Source organism: Gekko japonicus, unplaced genomic scaffold, assembly GCF_001447785.1.
Source record: "Gekko japonicus isolate JY-2015 unplaced genomic scaffold, Gekko_japonicus_V1.1 scaffold3172, whole genome shotgun sequence".
Taxonomy (NCBI): domain Eukaryota; kingdom Metazoa; phylum Chordata; class Lepidosauria; order Squamata; family Gekkonidae; genus Gekko; species Gekko japonicus.
The window spans coordinates 137,877-159,542 of record NW_015161504.1 but is presented as its reverse complement, the minus strand read 5'-3'; the positions used below and the strand labels follow the sequence as shown (position 1 = coordinate 159,542).

At 45.7% G+C, this 21,666-nt stretch overlaps 1 protein-coding gene across 2 annotated transcripts in view; it reads right to left on the bottom strand.

Annotated features, from left to right (window-relative positions):
* Window positions 1-1,071: 1,071 nt before the first annotated feature.
* Window positions 1,072-21,666, bottom strand: part of CALN1 (calneuron 1) — a 145,777-nt gene continuing 125,182 nt past the window's right edge. Inside the window, exons 4-6 of one of the 2 annotated variants that reach the window (XM_015429214.1) lie at window positions 2,803-2,956; window positions 2,640-2,642; window positions 1,072-1,199 (exon numbers count right to left, since the gene is read on the bottom strand). In XM_015429214.1, coding sequence (XP_015284700.1) covers window positions 1,072-1,199; window positions 2,640-2,642; window positions 2,803-2,956 — 285 coding nt within the window. The remainder of the gene's footprint in view (window positions 1,200-2,639; window positions 2,643-2,802; window positions 2,957-21,666) is intronic. The other variant, XM_015429215.1, reaches the window with a different exon arrangement.

Below are 21,666 nucleotides of genomic sequence, written 5' to 3'. Positions count from 1 at the left end.
ACACTCACAGAACTGTATTGGCTCAGTACATCTTCCTTAAGCTGCAACCCCCCCCCCCCTAAAAATAAGGCTTTTGGCATCTACTGTGGCAACTTTGCTGCCTACTTTGCTGCCTACGTACAATAAACTGCTCTGAATAGACGGCTACCAATCCAAAATATAGCGCCCCTCAAATCTGCACAAAGGTCTGTTATCAACAGTTAAAATGTATCTAAAATAATGTATATTGTCTAACTCTCCACCTGAAACTGGCAGCAGCCATTGACCATGTTTGAAAACATGTGTATAATATACATGCATTAAGTAAAAATGAAGCCAGTTGAACATTCGATCAATATAGCACTGGTTCGAAGTGTAGGAAGACTTTGCATTGGCCTCTCAACAAACCCAGCATCACCCTCTGATGGAAAAGTAGGTAGAGGACATGTGATCATAAAAACCAGGCACAGCCTTATGTTTAACAAATGAGCAAAAAATACTTTTGCCTGAATAAATTCACCTTTGAACATCTTACACAGAACCCTCCCCCAAACATTTCCCCTCTAGGCTAGAGAGGCAGATTATAAACCTGTCGCCAACACTGAAGGTAGGTGAAGTTGAACACATGGTGTTTTTTTACTTGCTGTGGCTATGTGGATATCAATTTCCTGGGAAGGTCAGGCCATTAGAAATAGATTCTTGATACTGTCTTGGCCCATAAGATAAACTAACCACACACAGTTTGTGTTAAGTTTTCCTGGAGGATATAGAGAATCCTTTATCCCCCTTTCTACTGTCACCATGCTGAAGAAATCATTCAGGGCTCTTACAGGTTTTTTTTATTGCATTAAGAAACAAAAAAACCATTAAAGCATTAAGTCAGCCCTTGTATGTCCCTGCCAAAGAGAATAGAGTTGATTTACAAGACATTGTATGCCTTAGGTCCTTTGCTGGTCCATTCTTCTTTGCTGTCTGTCTCTCTCTCTCTCTCTCATGTGCAGTTTTCAATTTCGCCCGTTTAGAGTTGATCAGGGAGAAAGATCACCTGGCGGCATGCGCATGCATGGATAGTTTTGATTCACAGTGTTATGGCTACTCCATGCCACTTCGGAGGATCTGATTGGCTGCAATTAACATGACGCTGATAATAAAGGCCATAGCAAAAGCACATATTAAGCTCTTCCGTACACACGTCTGTCTGTTCTGCTTCTGGGAATGCACTGGAGACAAGAGAAAAAGTATTTGTAAAGCATTATACAGTGAGAATCTAAAAGTTCTGTAGCCTGCCTTTCCACCCTACTCAAACCAGTCATTCCTAGGCTTTTTTATACCAGCAAATAACTGATTTGAACCAGTGGCCTCTCCATTCATTTGTGTACACCTCCTCCAACCCCTTTTCCAAAGTATATATTGATCAAATCCTGAAAAAATAATCATCTTCATGTGACTGTTCACATATTTGTATAAAGATGGTTTGGGTTGGATTTTATCAATGCACAGGATTACACAAAGGAGCTGCGGTGGCTCAGGTGGTTAAGACACTGAACTGCAGGCTGTGGAAGGTCAGTAGTTCAGCAGTTCAAGACCCGAGTGTGCCGCATGATGGAGTGAGCTCCCGTCTCTAGTTCCAGCTCCTGCCAACCTAGCAGTTCGAAAGCAAGAAATTGCAAGTAGATAAATAGGTACCACTTCGGTGGGAAGGGAACAGCATTCCATGTGCCTTGGTGTTTAGTCATGCCGGCCACATGACCACGGAAATGTCTTCGGACAGCGCCGGCTCTTTGGCTTTGAAACGGAGATGAGCACCGCAACCCTAGAGTCGGATTCGACTGGCTTTCGGGCAAGGCAACCTTTACCTTTACCTTTTAGGATTACACATGCATAGCAGTAAAACAGAGGACAACAGAAATTATCAGAAGGAACTGAAAACTACAGAAAACTGGACATGTTCCAATTCTGCAATCAAATTTAGAAATTCTCCTAAGTAACCTGGAGGATCAGCCATAGAACAACAAAGTAATGGTACAGGGGAATCATTTTCTACTTCTCAGAGAGGGGACTTCTCTGTCTGCTGTGGCCCTTGTAAAGGACATGTGATGATGCCCAACAGGGGCATTCATCATAGGAGGACCACAGAAGTCCCTTGGAGTCTGCCTTCCCCAGAAACAGCCCTTGATAGGGTTGTGCTGCTGTGAGCTTTGCTTTGGGTAAAAGTGGATTTTTTTTTGTTTCCAAGTGAGTAGTTTTATATCCACTGCTCCAGACTGGCTAGAAGCAGAGGGTTTCTTTTTCTCCTGTCTACTCCGCACTGCCCGGAATGATAGCATTTCCTGTACAAGCTATGATTTCTAGCCCTGTAAAGGCCATTGCACTGTTTAGCTGGCAGAACTCACAGCAGAGGGAAGGCTGATCGGACCATCCAAAGGAAGGAGTTGTATTGTAAGAATGGTTTGGGGCAGAGCTCGCCACATAGGGCTAACATGACATGGAGCCAACTGATCCTGATCCTTAGGTAATTGGAGGGCACTAAACCTGGCTGTTGGGTTGGGCTTTTTTTTTTGAGGGGGGGGTGCCTTACCAGTCTAACTTTTCACCAGGCATGTGTCAACACCAACTACACTGCAAAACACTACATTTCATTCCATTGGCCAGGTATATACCTCCTCAAAGTTTTATAATAACTTATGTCTCTTGTGTTCCTTCGGGAGACCAGGGGCAGATGCCTGTTTGTTTGTAATTTTAGCTCTATGGATATTAGTGAGTGCACACGTCATACACAAATGGGGGAGCAGAACTATTCTTTGAAATCAAAAAGGACCTCACCTTCAAATTCTGTTTGACAGTTGCCAGAGTTCTCATTTAAGCTCTCCTCTTCATTGATGATAATGTTCTCAATGTCTTTCATTGTTAGGTGATCCCGAAATGCATGGTAGAGGATGTGTTTTAGCTCTTCCAATGTTATCCGTTGCATGTCAAACTAAAGAGGAAATCAGGGAGAAAAAACTGATCAATCCATTTTGTCTTGACGAAAGCATATATAAAATAACGATTATTTTTTAAAAATCTTATTGCCACTATTTGGCTTGAAAATCCATTTCTATTTTGCTTTCTCTTTATGAGAAATTAACCTGATCCTTTTTTGGCACCATGTTTCATGTCTGATTTTTCTCCTTTTAAAATGTATTTATATTTTTCAACATGATCATCATATCGTCATCATATATAGGGAACATTAGAATTGTTCACTATATGTACGTATAACTCTGCTGTCATGGCAATGTTTTCTATTGATGTAATGCTATTTTTCTGCACTGTATCTGCACTCTGCATTATGTCTAATGTGCTATATGTATTTAGATTTCTTTTTAAAATATTTATCAATTCAATTTAAAGATATATATAATAAAAAGAACAGGTACACCAACATCTCTTACCAAAATCATTAAAATTAACAACTGCTGTAAGATCTGTTCTCTGCACACCTTCAACCATGAGTCTAAGCCACAGTTTTCTTTCACTTTCATCAGCCAGCCATTAAATTAGGCCTTTTTTTTGCTTCCAATTCCTAGCAAAGATCAAGTTGGCTGTGTTAAGCTACTGCATGAAGATTTTTAGGCAGATCAACTACACAACTTGTATAACCGTCCTTTGAATGACTCTGCTCCTGAAATCAGCTATGAAGCTACGACAGGAAAAACTGAGTAATATAGGGTTGCCAAGTCGTACCTCGTGTCGATCCCGGAAGTGATGCGACCACGCTGGGCACACTGGGGGCAGGGCCACGACCATCCAAGGGAAAACCACAGTGGTCGCGTAACTTCCTGGTGAAGTGCACGTCGGGGTGGAGTTCCCCCCAGGGCCCGATCCGGTGGTGGTGGGGAATGGGCCTCTGGGGCAGGGGTTTCCCCACCCCCCAGGGGGACTTGGCAAGCCTAGAGTAATATTTTGTAACAAATTGTTTTATGCAACAGTATGTAATATGCTTGGCTCTATATGTATGGTCTTATATGATTTTATATGTATAATCCTCTTTTTTATAGTAACCCTCTTTTAAGGTATGGTTTTATGCCAATAAAGGCTGACTGACTGGAAAAAAACACTTCACAACTTAACGGTAAGGGCTCTGATTTTTCGGGAATCTCTCCAATCTGACTGATGTAATTTCTACCACTTGTTTCCAATAATGTGTTGCCCATTTACATAGCCAAAAAACCTGCCTTCTCTACCTCACAAAATTGCTACATGCCTTTCATAATATGTGCCTTTCATAATAAACCAGTTGGGGGGCCTTTGGAGAGGCAGAATGTCAGCTATGCTGCCATGGTAGGTGGTGGGGGAAGGGAGTCTGTAAAGTGAACATCTTATTGTTCTGGAATGTTAACTTGCACTTTCTCACTGCGCCTTATCTGGTTGCCTGACCTTGATATTTTGCGCTCTCACCTCCCTGGGAACTTGTAGTCGTTACGTTAAGCGTGCAAGGCTTGCACCTCTGATTGGCTTGCCCCCATCAGAGGGTCACACTTCAAACACAGTGTATCTTCCTCCTTCCCACTTGTGAGGTTAGCCTTTACACAGAACTCAATAAACGTGATCCTTCTGGAAGGAATGTTGTTGAGCCTGTTTGTTGTAGGACTCTGACACTGGGTGAATTTGGTTTGGACATACACTGTCAGCCTAATCCACCTCACTGACGTTGTTATTCCTCATGTAAATAGTTCACATTGCTTTCCTATTGAGAAAGACTAGATCATGAGGGCATGAATACAGTGAAAAATGGGAGGGAACCCAATTGTACCTTGGCATAATGAGCCCAACAAAACACACACTGTAGCAAGGCACACAAAAGCTCATACTTTGAATAAAACTGTTGGTCTTCAAGGTGCTTTGTATTTCTCCCGTGTGATTGAAGCAGCTGATCAAAGCAAGGCAGGAGGAAGGCTTCAGTCAATGGAGGGGAAGAAAGATTTGTCTTTGTCTCCTGTGTGATTGAGGCAGCCTGGCCAGGAATAGGATTCCTATTCCCCTGATTGCCCCCCCCAGAAATAAAGGTAAGACCTGGCAACCCTAGGAAGGAAACAAGCTCTGGCACATTCCCTCCCTCCCCCTGGGAAGAGGCGAAGGAGCCTCAGCCAGTGTAGGGAACAGAAGCTTGCCTATCCATTTTTCCTGTGCAAATAAAAGAGTCTGGTAAAGCAAGCTGTGACACAGCAGCAGCGGCAGAACTGGAGACAGCAAAAGACATGCGGGCCAGATAGGAGCCCTCCTATGCAGCCTTTTTGACAGAAGAATTGAAGGACAACTCATTATATCAGAAACTCTCTATGCAACCTTTGTTGTTTTTTTTACATCCCAGTCAGATTAGAAATAAAGCAATTGAAACATGGATCTTGCTAATCCAACACAGATTTCTGGGCAACCCCCCAAATCTCAATCTCAGAAACAAATGCATCATGTCAAGCCCTCCCATATGAAGCATTTTGTTAGAAATGCATCCAAAATCTGCCTCATCTGAATTTTGGACTCGAGAATTACCCCATCTTGTTTACAATGCATGTATGTTCTGTTTTTATTTTTGACATTTGTAAAGGCACGGGCAATGACTTTGACAGGCCAGGCTAGCCTGATATCATCAGATCTTGGAAGTTAATCAGGGCCAGCCCTGGGCAGTATTTGGATGGGAGACCTCCAAGGAATAGCAGGGTCATGATGCAGAGGCAGGCAATGGCAAACCTCCTCTGAACATTTCTTGCCTTGAAAACCCTCTGGGGTCACCATAGGTCAGCTGTGACTTGACTGTACTTTTCACCATGGGCAATTTGCTGTCACTTACAGTTTTTTCTTCTCATTTGTGTCTTTTCCCCTTCTATCCTCATGTGACTGTGATAAAACAGCCCAAAATGGCAATAATACCACACCAAGCCTATGACTTGGTAAATCACCACACCCAAAATAGAATCTTGACACAACTTGTTGCAGTAGTGTTGGCATTTTGTGGTGCTTTACACCTGCACATTAGTAAAGCATTGCACAAAAAAGAATCTTGATACAATCCTATGTGACAGCACCAGGATTTTTTGGGGGGTGGGTGGGTAACATTTTACCAATGTGCACATGTGCTCATAAATTACATGTAGGATGGTAAATATGGAGGAAAAATGAACAGACGGAGCAAAAAGCTGCAGCTCTGGTCCTGGTATTCATTTTATAAATTCATTAGGATAAAACTGAATTCTGGTGGAGGGGAATTAAGGTCACTGGGAAATCTGGAATAATCAAGCAACAGAACAGGGGAAACCCAATTATCTGTGCACTTAAACCATTCCCTTCCTAAAGCATGCTGCAGAAAATGGCTAGATTGTTTCCCCAACATCCACCTGAGGTAATGAAATCCAGATTTCCAGCTCTGTTAACAGATTTGTAGTTATCAGGGGTAACGCTTTTTCATATTCATTCCAAGAAGGTGAGAAAGAAAAGAGAAGCTACAAATTACCCAGCTTACAATGCAAGAAGCAAGGTGTGCATCACCAAAGTCTAAGCTTGAATATGGAATGTATGTTGCAACTGATGTGGAGCTATTTTTAGTAGCAGAACACCACCAAATTGCCAAACAGGCAGTTGGTAAAAATTAAAGCCCACCTGCCCACTTGCACAAGATCTTGAGGAATCGTGATGAATCAGTGGTTGAGTAGTTCTTGGGCTGAAAGGGGGTCACAAAAGGGGGTTGAAAATTAGCCTATTTACCCTGGCACATGGCAAACATACTGACCAATATTATGAAAGGGGGGACAAAGCGGAAGTTATCCTATTTGAATACCAGCCTGCCATATTACAATGCACAGCTGAGCTGCTATCAATATGATCTTCAGTCCACATGGGTACCTTATACAAGGTTTGTTTGCCCTGGCTTGAAGGCTATGGGGAAGTATCCCCCTTCCCCATTCCCAAACATTGTGGTGCATTTGTGCACCTCCTGTGCTTTCTTCTTCTGTCCTGTTGTCTGTCCTGCTTTGCTCTGATATTTTGAGAAAGACCACAGCAAAGCCAGAATGGCACTCAGACAGGGAAGTCCAGATCTTCCTAGTCTGCCCACATTCCTGCCCCAAGTGCCCTTTGGTGGCTATTTTCCTCTAATCACAGGAGAGCTTTTAAAAAAGATCACCCATTGACATATAACCATTTGTCTTTGGGTTTTCTGAATTTCCAGCTTTCACTTTTTTAAAAGTAAGTTTCTAGTCCCTCTTATTGCAAGAAGGTGGCTGCTGAAGAGGACTGACCCAGGGAAAATGGAAGATTTGTCTTCACTTACCATCTTGGTGGTACAGGAATGGGGCAGTCATCACTGTTGGGATATGGCTCCTCCTCCTGAGCAGGGTCAGTCTCCCTAAGTCAATCGAGCTGGGGGAGGGACCTGTACCCTGGGAGTTCCCCAGTCACCCCCAAGCCATGATTTCCCCCTTCCAAATTGAATATATATATATATCTTCCAACCAGGCATTGTGCCTCTGAAAGAATTGTCAGAGCCTCCTAGTTTCTGCTGTATTATCAACCTGAGTCAGCTCCGAAGAAGGCCACTTAGGTCTGAACTCCTTTTTTTCAATGCTCTGTTGTATGACCCGAAGACATTTCCCTTAAGATTGGTTGGGTAGGACTGCCCCACTCCTGGACCACTCAGAAGAAAGCGTCATGATAAGTGAAGATAAATCTTCCATTCTCCAGTGGTCCTAGGAGTGGGGCAGTCCTCACTGTTGGGACATAAAAAGCAGGAGGCATGGAACTTGAGACTGATGAAATTGTTTTAATGAGGAGGCAGAAGCAAATAAATTACGGGAAGAACACGCTGGCGTATGACAGATAAGTTTGGGAAGTTCCAAAGAGCTTACGAGTTCCAGGAGTCCATCTGAGGACTCCCAATAAATTCAAGAAATACAGTCGAAGATCTTGGAACCAACAAATCACTGTGGAAGGTAGCGTTGCATTTTTGGGACCCACCCGCTGAAGAAGACTGAAACACGCAAGTAACAGTCCTGTTGATCTTGGTGATATGGAAACCACCCTCTGTACAAAGTAATTCCATTGGGTCACTCGCAAGTTCCCAAGACGGCCACGTAAGCAGCTTGAATTTTGCAACTAAATTGCCGAAACGTAACGAACTAGCCCATCTGCGGACGCATCTGTCTTTGTGGAACACAGACCCTTGTCCGACTTTAAAGAAGTTTCCATACTAGACTCCAGTTTGTGTTTTACTGAAATAGACTTTGTTATGGCTCCCGCTCAGGATGGCTTCCCTACCAAGTCACGTGGAAATAGTATTTAGCTGAATGCAGCCATTAGGACAAGTGGTTTGTTTCCAGTTAACTTGATATTAGTTGTTCTTATTAAAAAGATAAGCTAGCGTCAGCTGTTGTAGAATTGTACCTGAAAGTTCTGTTGGCATCTTAAAGAATGTGTTTTAAAAGAATCCAGTGTGTTTGGCAACGAAGAACTTCATATATTAAACACTAAAAAAGAAAAAGAAAAAAGCAGTATGTTCCAGAGTGGGATTTGTGGCTTCATGGTTTATATAACATGTTGCAGAACCCTGCAGCCAAAGGCTGCCTCATCTGAGGCTAACCTGTCTATGCAGTAGTGTCTAGTTGATGAATGCACTGATTTCCAGGTTGCCACCTCACAAACTATCTCTAGAGATGGGGAGGCTCTATACACTGCAGAAGTAGCTGTCCCCCTTAGAGAATGAGCTGTGACCACCTTGGGCAGTTCCAACACTTTTGCCTTGTAGACTGCTTTAATGCAACCCTAATCTACCTGCTCAAGGTGGCTGCAGAGACCCTTTGTCCTTAGGGCAACTTCCTAAACAACACAAATAGGGCATTTGATTACAGCCAGTGCTTTGTTCTGACCATGTAGGAACTAAGGAGTCTACGTATGTCCAGACAGTGCCACTCCCTTTCCCCATCCTGGTTAGGATTTGGACAGAAGGATGGCAGCATGATCTCCTCTGGCCTGTGAAACGAGGAATTCACCTTAGGTATGAATGCTGGGTCTGGCCTCCAGACCCCCGTATCATTGTGAAGGCCCTTAATATTGATGGATAATGTCCTTAATATGGTCACCCTCCTGGCTGATGTGATACCCACTAGGAACAGTGTTTTCAAGGTCAGCTCCTTCATTGGGCAAGATGCCGGTGGTTCAAAAGGAGCTTTGTGCCATGCTCCTAGGACCGTGTTGAGGTTCCGCTTAGGAAGCCACATAGGAAGCCCTTGAGCCTGAGCTGGGTTTAATAGAGTGATCCCTTAAGGAAAACATCTTATGTGGGGGTGTTGAACTAGGGATATTCCCTTTCACATGCCCCTCCCCACCAAAAAGGCCTCACCTCATCAAGGTGCTGGTGCAAAGCCTGGAGAAAGGATAGGGTCCCCTTGACTGATACCTATGCTCTGAGTGCCAGGTGTGAAAACCTGCAGGGTCACGTTGTACACCCTTTCGTAGAGGCTAGCATGGTTTCTACTGCCCCCCTCTGCATACCCCAGCTCTGTTGTTTCCACTTCCTCTTGTGGATGAAAGTCTCTGTCCTTTATTGTGTCTATCTGCATGCCACCAATGCATAAGCATGGGTGAAGATTGCTCTTTTCCTGGTTGACCACAAAGCCGTGCTCCCTGAGGGTGTTCACCATCTGATTTGAGGCCTCCATGCTCTGTTGGAAGGATAATGTTCAGACCAGAATGTCATCCAATATGGGAACAGTGATACCCCTTGTAGTCTCAGGTGCATCATGATGGCCACACATATCCTGGTGTATCCTGGGAGTGAACTTCAGGCCAAATGGAGGAGCCCTGTATCGGAAGTGGTTTCCATCATAGGCAAAGCATGGAAACCTGTGGTGTGATTCTTGAATCGGAACATGCAAATAGGCCTTGGAGAGATCAGTGGATGTCAGGGGAAAAAAACCTTCCTGAAAGGAGGATGGATTTCATCAACCTGAAGCTGACTTATACAGAGCTGGGGATTAAATCAGAGACCTTCTGCATGCAAATCAAATGCTGAGTCACAAACAATTCTGGAGGGAACAGCCTGGTTTGTGTGGTTGGCACTACTTCCTCCTCCAATAATTCCCCCTACTCCTCCTGTCCTCTTTGATGACTCCTCTGTGGTGGGGGTAGGGGTATCATGCTAGGCCCCTACCTGGGCCCTGAACCATCTCTCTGAATTTTCTTCTCATTTTGACTTTAAGCCAGGAGAGGAGATTTGCCTTGGCATCCTCTCCAGATAGGTCAATATCCTGATCTACCCCTGATGGACTCCACCACCGATTGTGGCTCATGCTCTGGGCTGGGGAGAGCTTGGGCTCCTGCACGGCTGCTGGGAGCTTCCCAGCACCACAGCTCCGTGTGACCCTATTGGCGCGGTCCACACATTTATTTATTTATTTAGGCTTAGATTCTGCCCTCCCCATGGATGACAACAAAAGTTTAAACGTTTCACAGTAAGAATTGAAACACTTCATAAAAATCATCTGCAATAAATAATTAAAACAGATTTACACTGAGCTATAAACAAAACAGATACCAAAACAGTTTAATATGGTAGCCACAAAAACTGGAGTCGCTGGAGACCAAACTATGAGTCTTCACCTGATGGGCCATTTGAAGATGGAAGGTTCTGTAGGAGAGGCCAATAGATGGAATAATTGGACACCCACAACCCCACCCAAAGGCCAGGGATAACCGCTCCATTTTACAGGCCCTGCAGAACTGTAATAGGTCCCTCAAGGACCTGATCTCCAATGGGAGCATGTTCCACCAGGTTGGGGCCAGGGCAGAAAAGGCCCTGGCCCTGGTCGAGCCTAAACAGATGTTTTTTGGGCTGGGGACAACCAGCAGATGCTGATCTGCTGAGTGCAAGGCTCTCCAGGGCACATATGGAGAAAGATATGTTAGTCCCTGGACACAGAGGGCTTTGAAGGTCACTACCAACACCTTGAAACGAATCTGGGACTTAATCGGAAGCCAGTGCAATCTGCACAGCATGGGCTGAATGTGTGCCCGCACAAGCAACCCAATCAGCAAATGGGCCGCCCATTTTGCCAGAGCCTGTGGCCTCCCTGCACGGTTCCAAGGGTTCTGCTGCCTTCTGCAGCCCAGGAGAGCTTTGCCACAGTTGGGAGCCTCCCCCAGAAGCACAGTTTCACATGACCTTGTTGGCATGACCTGCACAGTTTCACATGACCTTGTTGGCATGACCAGCTGGAGCCTATGGCCTCACCGTCCTGGCTCCAACGCTTCTGCCTGGTAGAGCTCTGCTGTGGCTTCTGGGGTCCTCCCAGTGCTGCATGCTACATGTGTTTTTGCTGCCACCACAGCCCAGGAAAGCTCTGCCATGGTTGCTGGGAGCCTGCTATCGCTGCCTCTCCATGTGACATCTCCGCCATGGCAGCCCCAAAGCTTCTGCCGCTGACTGTAGCACAATATTTGGGAAGGAAGGCTGGTAGATCTTGGACACTGGTGGATCTTCCCTCCTGCCTGGCCCCCCGTCTCTTCTATGAGCTAGACTGCCACACTCCCTGGAGAGCCAGCAAGATCTTCCTGCTTCTCCAGCCGGTAAGACTGGGGAACTCCCAGGGGCAGGCTCCTCTCCCAGCTAGATCAACTTAGAGAGACTGACCTTGCTCAGGAGGAGGAGCCATATCCCAACAGTGAGGATTGCCCCACTCCTAGGACCACTGGAGAATGTGAAGAAACCCTGTTGCCACACAAGGTGGTAAACATTATGCTCTCCAGCAGACTTTATGCCAATGGCAACTGTGCAGATAGATATGAGTGCCAATTGTATGTTGCTTCTTTTTGGGGGGAATCCACTTTCTGAAAACCAGGGCTGAGGTGAAAGGGCAAGGAAGGTCTCAGGAAGTGAAGCAGCGTGAGTGCCAAGAAACTCATCAGCAGGAACCTTGGCACTTTGCTCTTCCTTTTTTATTTCCAAAACATGTATGTGCATTTGCATTATGCTTTCATTCAGTTCCTTCAGTAAATTCACAGCTTTCCTGCTTTGGATTGCCGCTGCTCAGTGTAAAACACTACAACCAAGCAATCCACATATGTGATGACACATACAGAGCTGCATCCACACCAATGTTCCCTCTAAGCTCCACGGTGTTGTGAGCAAAAATTCTACCTCGTGAGCAGAGGTCATTTCGTAGAAAAAGAGGTGCAGGAGCTCATTAGCATAACTTATTTGTATATGCCACATCCTCTGACATCACCAGAAGTGTTAACAAAAAGGAAGGGAAGGGGGAAGGAAAAAAAAGGGGGGGAGAAAACTCAACCCAAAAAGTTGCTATGGATCCACAAGGGTTAAGCTGACTCTAAATATTATGAAAATGCAAAATTTATTCAGGTGTACACATTTTAAAACTTAGACTCATTAAAAATATACCATTCAGACATAAAAAACTTCTCAACATTCATACATAGATGGGTTAGTGCTGTGCAACTGAACCAAACGCGTTTCGGCCCCTTAAAGGGCCTTCCTCAGTGGTCACAATTCCAATTACAAATTTGACATACATTCAATTTTTTTTTTACATAAGATGTACATATACAGGAGAAGGCCAGATGTTGTTTCCTAAATACTTCTGTATTTGTTTATTATTATTATTATTCTATAGGATGAGCCTCCAGTTTAGCCAATTAAAGTCCACCATTAATTCTGGTATCTCAAACTTGCGTGAGTTGAATGTATGTCACTCCATCCTGTACAAATTCACCAGATTTTGTGATACCAGAATTATTGGTGGACTTTAAGTATCAAACGAGCAGTATTACATAAATAGCAATACAAAACACTGAGGACAACATAATGCATCCAGCAACAGATAACTCATACCACACACAGTAGTAAAGTCCACAAACCCATTGCCTTCCTCGAAACATCTCCTAAAGTAACCATTGTTATTATAACATAGCCCTATCAGGGCCGGTGCCAGGCTTTTTTGCACCCTAGGCAAGGCTAGCTACTTGCCCTCCCCCCCCCACACACACAGCTAACCAATTTTCAAAAACAGATGAATTGTAGGAAAAATGAAAAGCACAAAACTTAAAATTGCTACTTTTTTAAAAAAATTGCGAGAATAAGTAATACAAATTTTTTTGATTTTCTTTCTCAAACAGAAAACAGTTTTAGCACACAAATCACAAATCCTTTTGAACAATCCTGTGAATTGTTATTGTTTCTGTTGTTGTTATTATTATTATTATTTTGATTTCTAATACCGCCCTAACCCCCTTGGGGGTCTCTGGGTGGTTTACATGAGATGTGCTAGTCACAATGCTTCCTAACTTGGGCCACATTTTGAACAGGGAATGGAACTGCCTACCAGGCACCCAGGTGGAGGCTGCTGTTTTTTCTTTCAGCTCGGCTCTTCCTTGGCAGTCTCATCAGCGGGATGCTCTTTTTCTGGTGCTCAGGTGGGTCAGCTTCCAGCCCGCGACTCCCGTCTCTCTTAGGCCTCGGCTGTGTCCTACAGGCTCCGCTGCGCCTTCAGATGACATCATCACTTGCTTCCACCTCCGGCGACGACAGCCGCCCTGGTGTTCTTGTTGCAGGCCACCAGGGATCGCTCCTCTGGCTCTGTCTCCGCTGCCGCACCACGCCGTCTCTACTCTGCTGCAGCCTGGTCTTGCTGTTGTTGCCGCCATTGCCGTCGTCGCCTCCGCCGCTGTTGCCTTCCTCCACACACCAGAGGCGGGTGCCCCCTACCCTTCTAAGGGTAGGTACCCATTTCTCTACTCGCATTTAATTACTTGCTTTCGAGCCGCTGGGTGGGCGGGAGCTGGGACTAGGGTCGGGAGCTCACCCCGACCGCAGTGATTCTCGAACAGCCATAGTGGCTGCTCGAGTGTTGTTAAAGGCAGGCGTTCTACCGCCTGCACCACCTCAGTTACATTTTACCTGTAGTGCTGGTTGTCATATTTCACTTAAAAAACACCAAAGTAGATGGCAAGCTCCCCCCCCCCAAGTGCTGGTATGTTTTCTAAGGGTCAGCATAGGGTTATGGTCCAAGGCCCGGTCTACCAATATAGTGGACTGCTGTGGGTAGACCTGTTCTCCAAAGGCCAGGTCTACCAATATAGTGGAAAGGGGCAGGTAGAGCTATTCTCGAGACCAGGTCTACCAATGTAGTGGACGGTGGCTGGTAGACCTGTTCTCCAGAGGCCAGGTCTACCAATATAGCAGAAAGGGGTGAGTAAACTTATTCTCTGGAGGCCAGGTCTACCCATTTATTTATTTATTTATTTAATTCGATTTGTATCCCACCCTTCCTGCCAGAGCAGGCTCACATTAAAAGATTAAAATACAATAAAACACAAATTCCTTACATACAAACACCTCATAAAATTCATATACTTTACAGATACAGTTCACAAAAAAGTACAATTAAAATGCTAGTGGCAGTAACTCTTGGCCCTGATGTTGCAGATGTAGCAGGAAGTATGGCCAAAGGATGTTACTGTTGACATCACAGGCAGATGCAGTTGTCGTGAAGGGCCTTATCCCAGTTCAATGTTGTTAGTAGCAGCTCCTAATCAAAAGCCTGCTGGAAGAGCTCTGTTTAAAGGCCCTGTAGAATTGTAAAAGGTCCTGCAGGGCCCTGATGTCTTGTGGGAGCTCATTCCACCAGTATGGAGCTGCTACTGAGAAGGCCCTGGCTCTAGCAGAGGCCAATCTGGCATCTTTCGGTCCAGAGAGAGTCAAGCGTTTTTGGGACACTGACCTCAGTGCTCTCTGGGGAACATGCATGGAAAAGTGGTCCCTCAAGTAGGCAGGCCCCAACCCACGTAGGGCTTTAAAGGTCAAGACCAGCACGTTGAAGGGAATCCGGTATGCTATCGGCAGCCAGTGCAGTGCCTTCAGCACAGGCTGGATGTGCTCCCACACAGGGAGACCTATCAACAGCCTGGCATTTTGTACCAGCTGCAGCTTCCAGGTTTGCAACAAAGGCAGCCCCATGTAGAGAGCATTACAGTAGTCTAACATTGAGGTGACTGTTGTGTGGATCACTGTTGCCAGATCATTGTGCTCGAGGAAGGGAACCAACTGCATTATCAGCCGGAGATGGTAGAAGGCTGTCTTGGCAGTGGCTGCTACTTGGCCTCCATTGTTAAGGAGGCATCCAAGAGCACTCCCAGACTCCTGACCTTTGGCACTGGCACCAACAGTGCCCCATCGAAGGCCGGTAGTGGGATCCCTACCCCCGGTCCACCTCGACTCAGGTACAGGAACTCCTTCTTCGTCAGATTCAATTTCAATTGGCTCAGTATAAGCCAACCTGCCACGACTTGTAATGCCCAGTCCAGATCTTCCGGGGTCGAGTCAGACTGGCTGCCCAACATCAGATATAGTTGGGTGTCATCTGCTTATTGGTGACACCCCAGCCCGTGCCTCCAGGCAATCTGGGCAAGGGGGCGCATATAGATGTTGAATAGCATTGAGGAAAGCACTTGAAGCACTCTGCAAATCAGCGGGTTCTGTCAGGACAGTTGATCTTCGAGAGCCACCCTTTGTCCCCGACCTTGGAGAAAGGAGATGAGCCCTTTTTTACCTGGACAATATCCTTTTATAATCCCATGTGGCCCTAGTGAGGGAGATGTTGCAAACCCTCTATGATCATCAACTGTTTGCAAAACTGTCCAAGAGTGAGTTTCACAAAAATGAGATTGACTTCCTGGGCTACCGCATATCCGGCTGTGGGCTGGAAATGGACCCCAATAAAGTGGCCAATGTATTGAGGTGGGAGCCCCCCAAGATGCACAGGCAGCTCCAATCATTTCTTGGCTTTTCAAACTTTGCCCAACATCAGATATAGTTGGGTGTCATCTGCTTATTGGTGACACCCCAGCCCGTGCCTCCAGGCAATCTGGGCAAGGGGGCGCATATAGATGTTGAATAGCATTGAGGAAAGCACTTGAAGCACTCTGCAAATCAGCGGGTTCTGTCAGGACAGTTGATCTTCGAGAGCCACCCTTTGTCCCCGACCTTGGAGAAAGGAGATGAGCCCTTTTTTACCTGGACAATATCCTTTTATAATCCCATGTGGCCCTAGTGAGGGAGATGTTGCAAACCCTCTATGATCATCAACTGTTTGCAAAACTGTCCAAGAGTGAGTTTCACAAAAATGAGATTGACTTCCTGGGCTACCGCATATCCGGCTGTGGGCTGGAAATGGACCCCAATAAAGTGGCCAATGTATTGAGGTGGGAGCCCCCCAAGACGCACAGGCAGCTCCAATCATTTCTTGGCTTTTCAAACTTTTATAGGCCCTTCATCCCCAACTTTGCCCAGGTGTCCCTGCCCCTCACTGGTTTGCTAAAGACCAAATCACGAAAAAATTATTGTATGGCGTTGTGTGTGGAATAGCCAAGACTGTTTGATGGTCAAAGTTGTAGCTCTTTTTTGCACCACTAGTGGTGAGCTATGCTCATTTTTAGGCTGAGTACTGACTTGGTCCCCGACCTTGGAGAAAGGAGATGAGCCCTTTTTTACCTGGACAATATCCTTTTATAATCCCATGTGGCCCTAGTGAGGGAGATGTTGCAAACCCTCTATGATCATCAACTGTTTGCAAAACTGTCCAAGAGTGAGTTTCACAAAAATGAGATTGACTTCCTGGGCTACCGCATATCCGGCTGTGGGCTGGAAATGGACCCCAATAAAGTGGCCAATGTATTGAGGTGGGAGCCCCCCAAGATGCACAGGCAGCTCCAATCATTTCTTGGCTTTTCAAACTTTTATAGGCCCTTCATCCCCAACTTTGCCCAGGTGTCCCTGCCCCTCACTGGTTTGCTAAAGACCAAATCACGAAAAAAATATTGTATGGCGTTGTGTGTGGAATAGCCAAGACTGTTTGATGGTCAAAGTTGTAGCTCTTTTTTGCACCACTAGTGGTGAGCTATGCTCATTTTTAGGCTGAGTACTGACTTGCCTAACTTCCTAACTGTAAGAGTGGTTGAGCAGTGGAACAGGCTGCCTCGAGAGGTGGTGGATGCTCCTTCGCTGGACATTTTCAAGCGGAGGCTGGACCATCATTCGGGTATGTTGTAGGTATGTAGGGCTATCTTTCAGCTATGCTCCTGCAGAGTGAAGGGGGTTGGACTAGATGACCTGCAAGGTACCTTCCAACTCTAACATTCTATGATTCTATGATAAGGTCACCCAGCTAGCTTCAAGTGGGGAAGTGGGGAATCAAATCTGGTCTCTTAACCAGAGTCTGCTGCTCTTAACATTTCACCAAACTGGCTCTTAATCAAGAACACAAGGAACAAGATCTAAGCACCTTTTTCCTGGTGAGAAAGGGAGAAAGGCATCCCCTTTGATGCCCCATATGCTGTTCTGGCTGGAAGAACAGGCATGTGAGAAGGAGGCTGTTCTATGAGTGGGAACTGGGTGAGTTCGCATGAAAAAAGTTGACTGGATTAAACTTGATTTGTGTAGATTTGAGGTTACATGGTTATCTCCATTCTGTGTTTATTTTATTGGGTTGCTGTTTAAAAAAATTTTCTGTAGCTTGTTCTGGTTCCAGGATTGTAAAAATAAAAATGAAAAACAGACATAATAAACACAATAATAATAAACTTAAAACTGCCATAATAGTAATAATGAGGAAGCGATTGGTGGGTTGTTATTTTATTCTGGTTTTAACTGGAAATATTTTTGAATCTAATGTGAGCAACCTTGAGCCAGAAGGAAAGGAAGGGTACCTGCGGGACTGCCTCTCCTGGTATGTCCCCCGAAGAGCCTTGCACTCAGAAGATCAAAACCTCCTGGTGGTCCCTGACCCAAAAGGCATCCGGCTGTCCTCAACTCTAGTCCTCAGCTTTTCAGCCCTGGCTCCGGCCTGGTGGAACTCTATACCTGGTCAAATTCCGTAGTTCCGCAGGGTGTGTAAAACAAATATGTTCCACCAGGCTTATGGTTGAGGATACCAACGGCCCACATGGTGACCCTCATCATGGCCTCCTCCATGACCAGTCCCTGATCTATCCAAGGGAGGGAGCAAAGAGTGCAATTTGATGCCATCGCTATGTCATTTTTATTGTAAACTGAAATTAAATTATTCTGTCATCCTGTTGTGCACCACCCTGAGCCCTTTGGGGAAGGGCGGTCTATGAATTTAGATGATAACAACAACAACAACAATAATCCAGTCAATGCTTAGCCAATGTGGCTTTACCTGTCTAAGGAAACTGTGTCTCCTCAACATATGAGGAGACAGGGCAGCATCTCATTCTCCCAACTGTCTTTAGGATAGGACAGTAGTAATTATAGGGAGATGTTTGCAAATAATATGTTAATAAAGCCAACTTGCTCTGCTTGTAGAGCTGATTTCTTTCCTGAGTCAAGCACCTTCTATGCTCATAATGGACTTCATTGCCATTTTAAAATGAGCAGCATTTTGAGCATAGAGCCTTACATTGTAGGGATTAGGTGATTTATAAATCAAATAAATTAATAACGATAATGATACTACTACCACCACCACACCTATGCAGCTGGCTGGTTCCTGCTGGTGATGCATGCTTAGGATTGGCTGGCACCCAGCGGGACATGCTGGGATAGGAGGAATACCTCCTGGCACATACCCAGAAATGAAATGACTGCATCAGTACTCCATTTCCATACATCAAGGGACATGACATTCTTCGGCTAACCTGTTGGTCATCATACCTACTACCTAGTCCTTTTAACCAGAGATGTCATGGATTGAACCTGAAAACTTCTGCATGCAAAGCGAAGGCTCCACCACTGAGACATGACCTCTCCTCTAATCACTGAAGCTTTATTGGTCAGGTGCAGTACCATCGCCTCCATTCCTGCGGGAGGGCTCCTTCCAGACTCCAAAGAGTCCAGCTGCCCAACTTGACTTGTGGCTCACACTTTGCATTTGGCAGATTAATACTCTGCATCAGCATGCACCTTTCATTTCCCTCTTGCATGTGCACACGAGGGAAGGTTTGGTTTGGGTTAGGGTTAGCTCTAAAGGCTCTAAATGCAGGGCAGCTCTAAAAACACAAAAAAACACAAGGGAATTTGGAGTGGAAAGTGGGAGATACTCAGCCACCCATGACTAGGAATTTACTGATTGTCACTGCTTGGTAGGGTTGCCAGCCTCCAGGTGGAGCCTGGAGACCTTCTGCTTTTACAACTGATCTCCAGCCAACAGAGATCAGGTCCCCTGGAGAAAATGGCTGCTTTGAAAGGTGGACCCTATGGCATTGTACCATGCTGAGGCCCCTCCCCTCCTCAAACCCCTCCCTCTCCTGGATCCGCCCCAAAGTCTCCAGGTATTTTCCAACCCAGACCTGGCAACCCTACTGTCTGGTGGGAGCACTGTTTAAAAAGAAGGTTGTGTACTTGGATGCACACACAGTACCCTAAAGCCACCCAAGCCAGACTGGCCTTTCTCCCCATGCAGAACGCCCCCAACCATCGACTCCTCCCTTATCTTGGAGTAGTGAATGCCCAGTACAAGGTAGTAGGCAAACAGGATGTCCAGGGACTTTCTGGTGAAGGGGAGGGGAGATCTCTTGCAAGGATGGACTGTGCAGAGGTGGACTTGGGCCACCATGCTCTCTCTCTCTCTCTCTCTCTCTCTCTCTCTCTCTCTCTCTCTCTCTCTCTCTTTCACACACAACAAAACCACCCACTCAGGAGAAAAAACAGAGGTGCCTCAGAGTCCCCTGTCAGACTCGGATCCTTGCCCTAGTACTTGAGGCACTGGATCTATGTAATTGTGATCATGAGTCTCTGATGCACATAGCTTTGCTTGTTACTATCTATTGTAGTGCTTGTTAGTTCAGTGGCAAGATTTTGGGTCTGAAGAAAATGAATGGGTTGTTTCATGAAATGTACCCCGATAAACCAGGCGGCGGGTAGGTGGGTTTGGCTTAGGGGGGGCAGTATGTCAGACTCGGATCCTTGCCCTTTGATGTACATAGCTTTTCTTGTTACTATCTATTGTAGTGCTTCTGCTATTTCCGTTCTCATGCCTTTTATTCCCATACCCATATAGTACCTGCTGGCAATCTGTCTGCAAGGTTCCTTCTCTGCCATTCTTGAGAGGAGGAGGATTGAGACATGTCTGAGTGACCGTAGATTAGCTGCACTCTGTAACACTAATCAAGTGAACCTCCTCCAGAGGCCGGTGGAAGCTTTCGCTTTTCAACCTTCTCACGGCCTTTGAGAAAGTCTGTAATGATTAACATTCTCACCAATATAATTGTCTTGTATTACTGCACCTGCTTACTATGTAATGCTGATGTATGTATGAGGGCTGGACCAAGGTTCTTGTAGTTTCCAACTTTTTAATATCCTTCAGTTCTGGCAAAAAGTTCAACTTGAATGCGACTTTTCTGACTTCTAAAATAAAGCCTATTAAAAGGATTTATCGAGTCTGAGTTACTGTGCGAGCTGACATCCCCTCCCCCAACTCCAGAGAAGGGGAGTTGAGAGGAGAGAAAGCAGGCTTTCTTGCCCTCCTAGGAAAATGACAAGCCCCAGTTCCATCTGAACATTCTCAGGCCTAGAGAATGGGACTCTGCTTCAGTTAATGTTTCAGAATCACAGTCCCATCAAGGGCTCCACTGGTTGCAGTGAAAGGCTTGTGGCACCCAAAAGACTAACACAGTCAGAAAAAACACCCAAACATTCTTTCTTTATTGTTTTGTGGACTAGATTCCCAAAAAAAAGCCAGGAGACTTGCTGTGCCATAAAGACTAACAATATTTTATTCTAGCATCAATTTATGCTGGAATAATCCTAACCTAGCCACAACTAAGAGCTCTGCTCATTTTTCCTGCCAGGGACAAAGAAGGACTCGCACCCAAGTATGCTTGCATTGGACTGCATCTATAGGCAGAATGGCTGAGGAAATCTACTCCCAGCTGTACGGATGCCTTTTAAAGTGACCATGAGTTTAAAGATAGGATAATAGAATCACAGAGTTGGAAGGGGCCATCCAGGCCATCTATTTGAACCCCAGGGCCATGGGGAGGTCCTAGGAGCCAGTGAAAGGGTTGTGGCAGGCCCATGCATCCTTTTGCCCCTCACTGCTTATGTGGGGTGGGAGCATCACATGTGTGTATTTGTCTGGACTCTGGAGAGAGGCAGTGGAGTGGGGGGAGGCTGTGCCAAGCACCTCCTTTTCAATCTCCCCCTCTGCTGCGATGTACGTGGAAGAGCTGATGCGGGGGACACAGGCAGGCCGGGCCAAGCGCATCACCATCCTTCCTCTCCCCAGCCCCTTGGCTGCCAGCGGGGCCCAGGATGCATGTGTGTGTGCGAGTGTCAGCGAGCTGCCATCTCTCTCCTGGGACATCTCACGTCCCTTCCCTTCCCCCCCCTGTTTTGCTCTCGTACTTTTCCTCCAAGGTCGCCAGCTGGTGAGAAGTGGGAGTTATGTCTTCGCACTCATGCTTGTTTAGACTTACCCGTGTGAAATGAACTTGTGTTTAGGGAAACGGGCGTTACTTTCTCATGTACCTTCGCGCCCTTTCTAATCTCCCCGTATCCAGCGGGAAGTGGGACCATTGGTCCAAACCTTGTTCAAAATTCCTTTATTATACCTGTACTGCTGACTAACATCATTCCAATCAATTCCTGTGTGTTCGTGATCAACCATGTCTTTGAAATAAATCTTG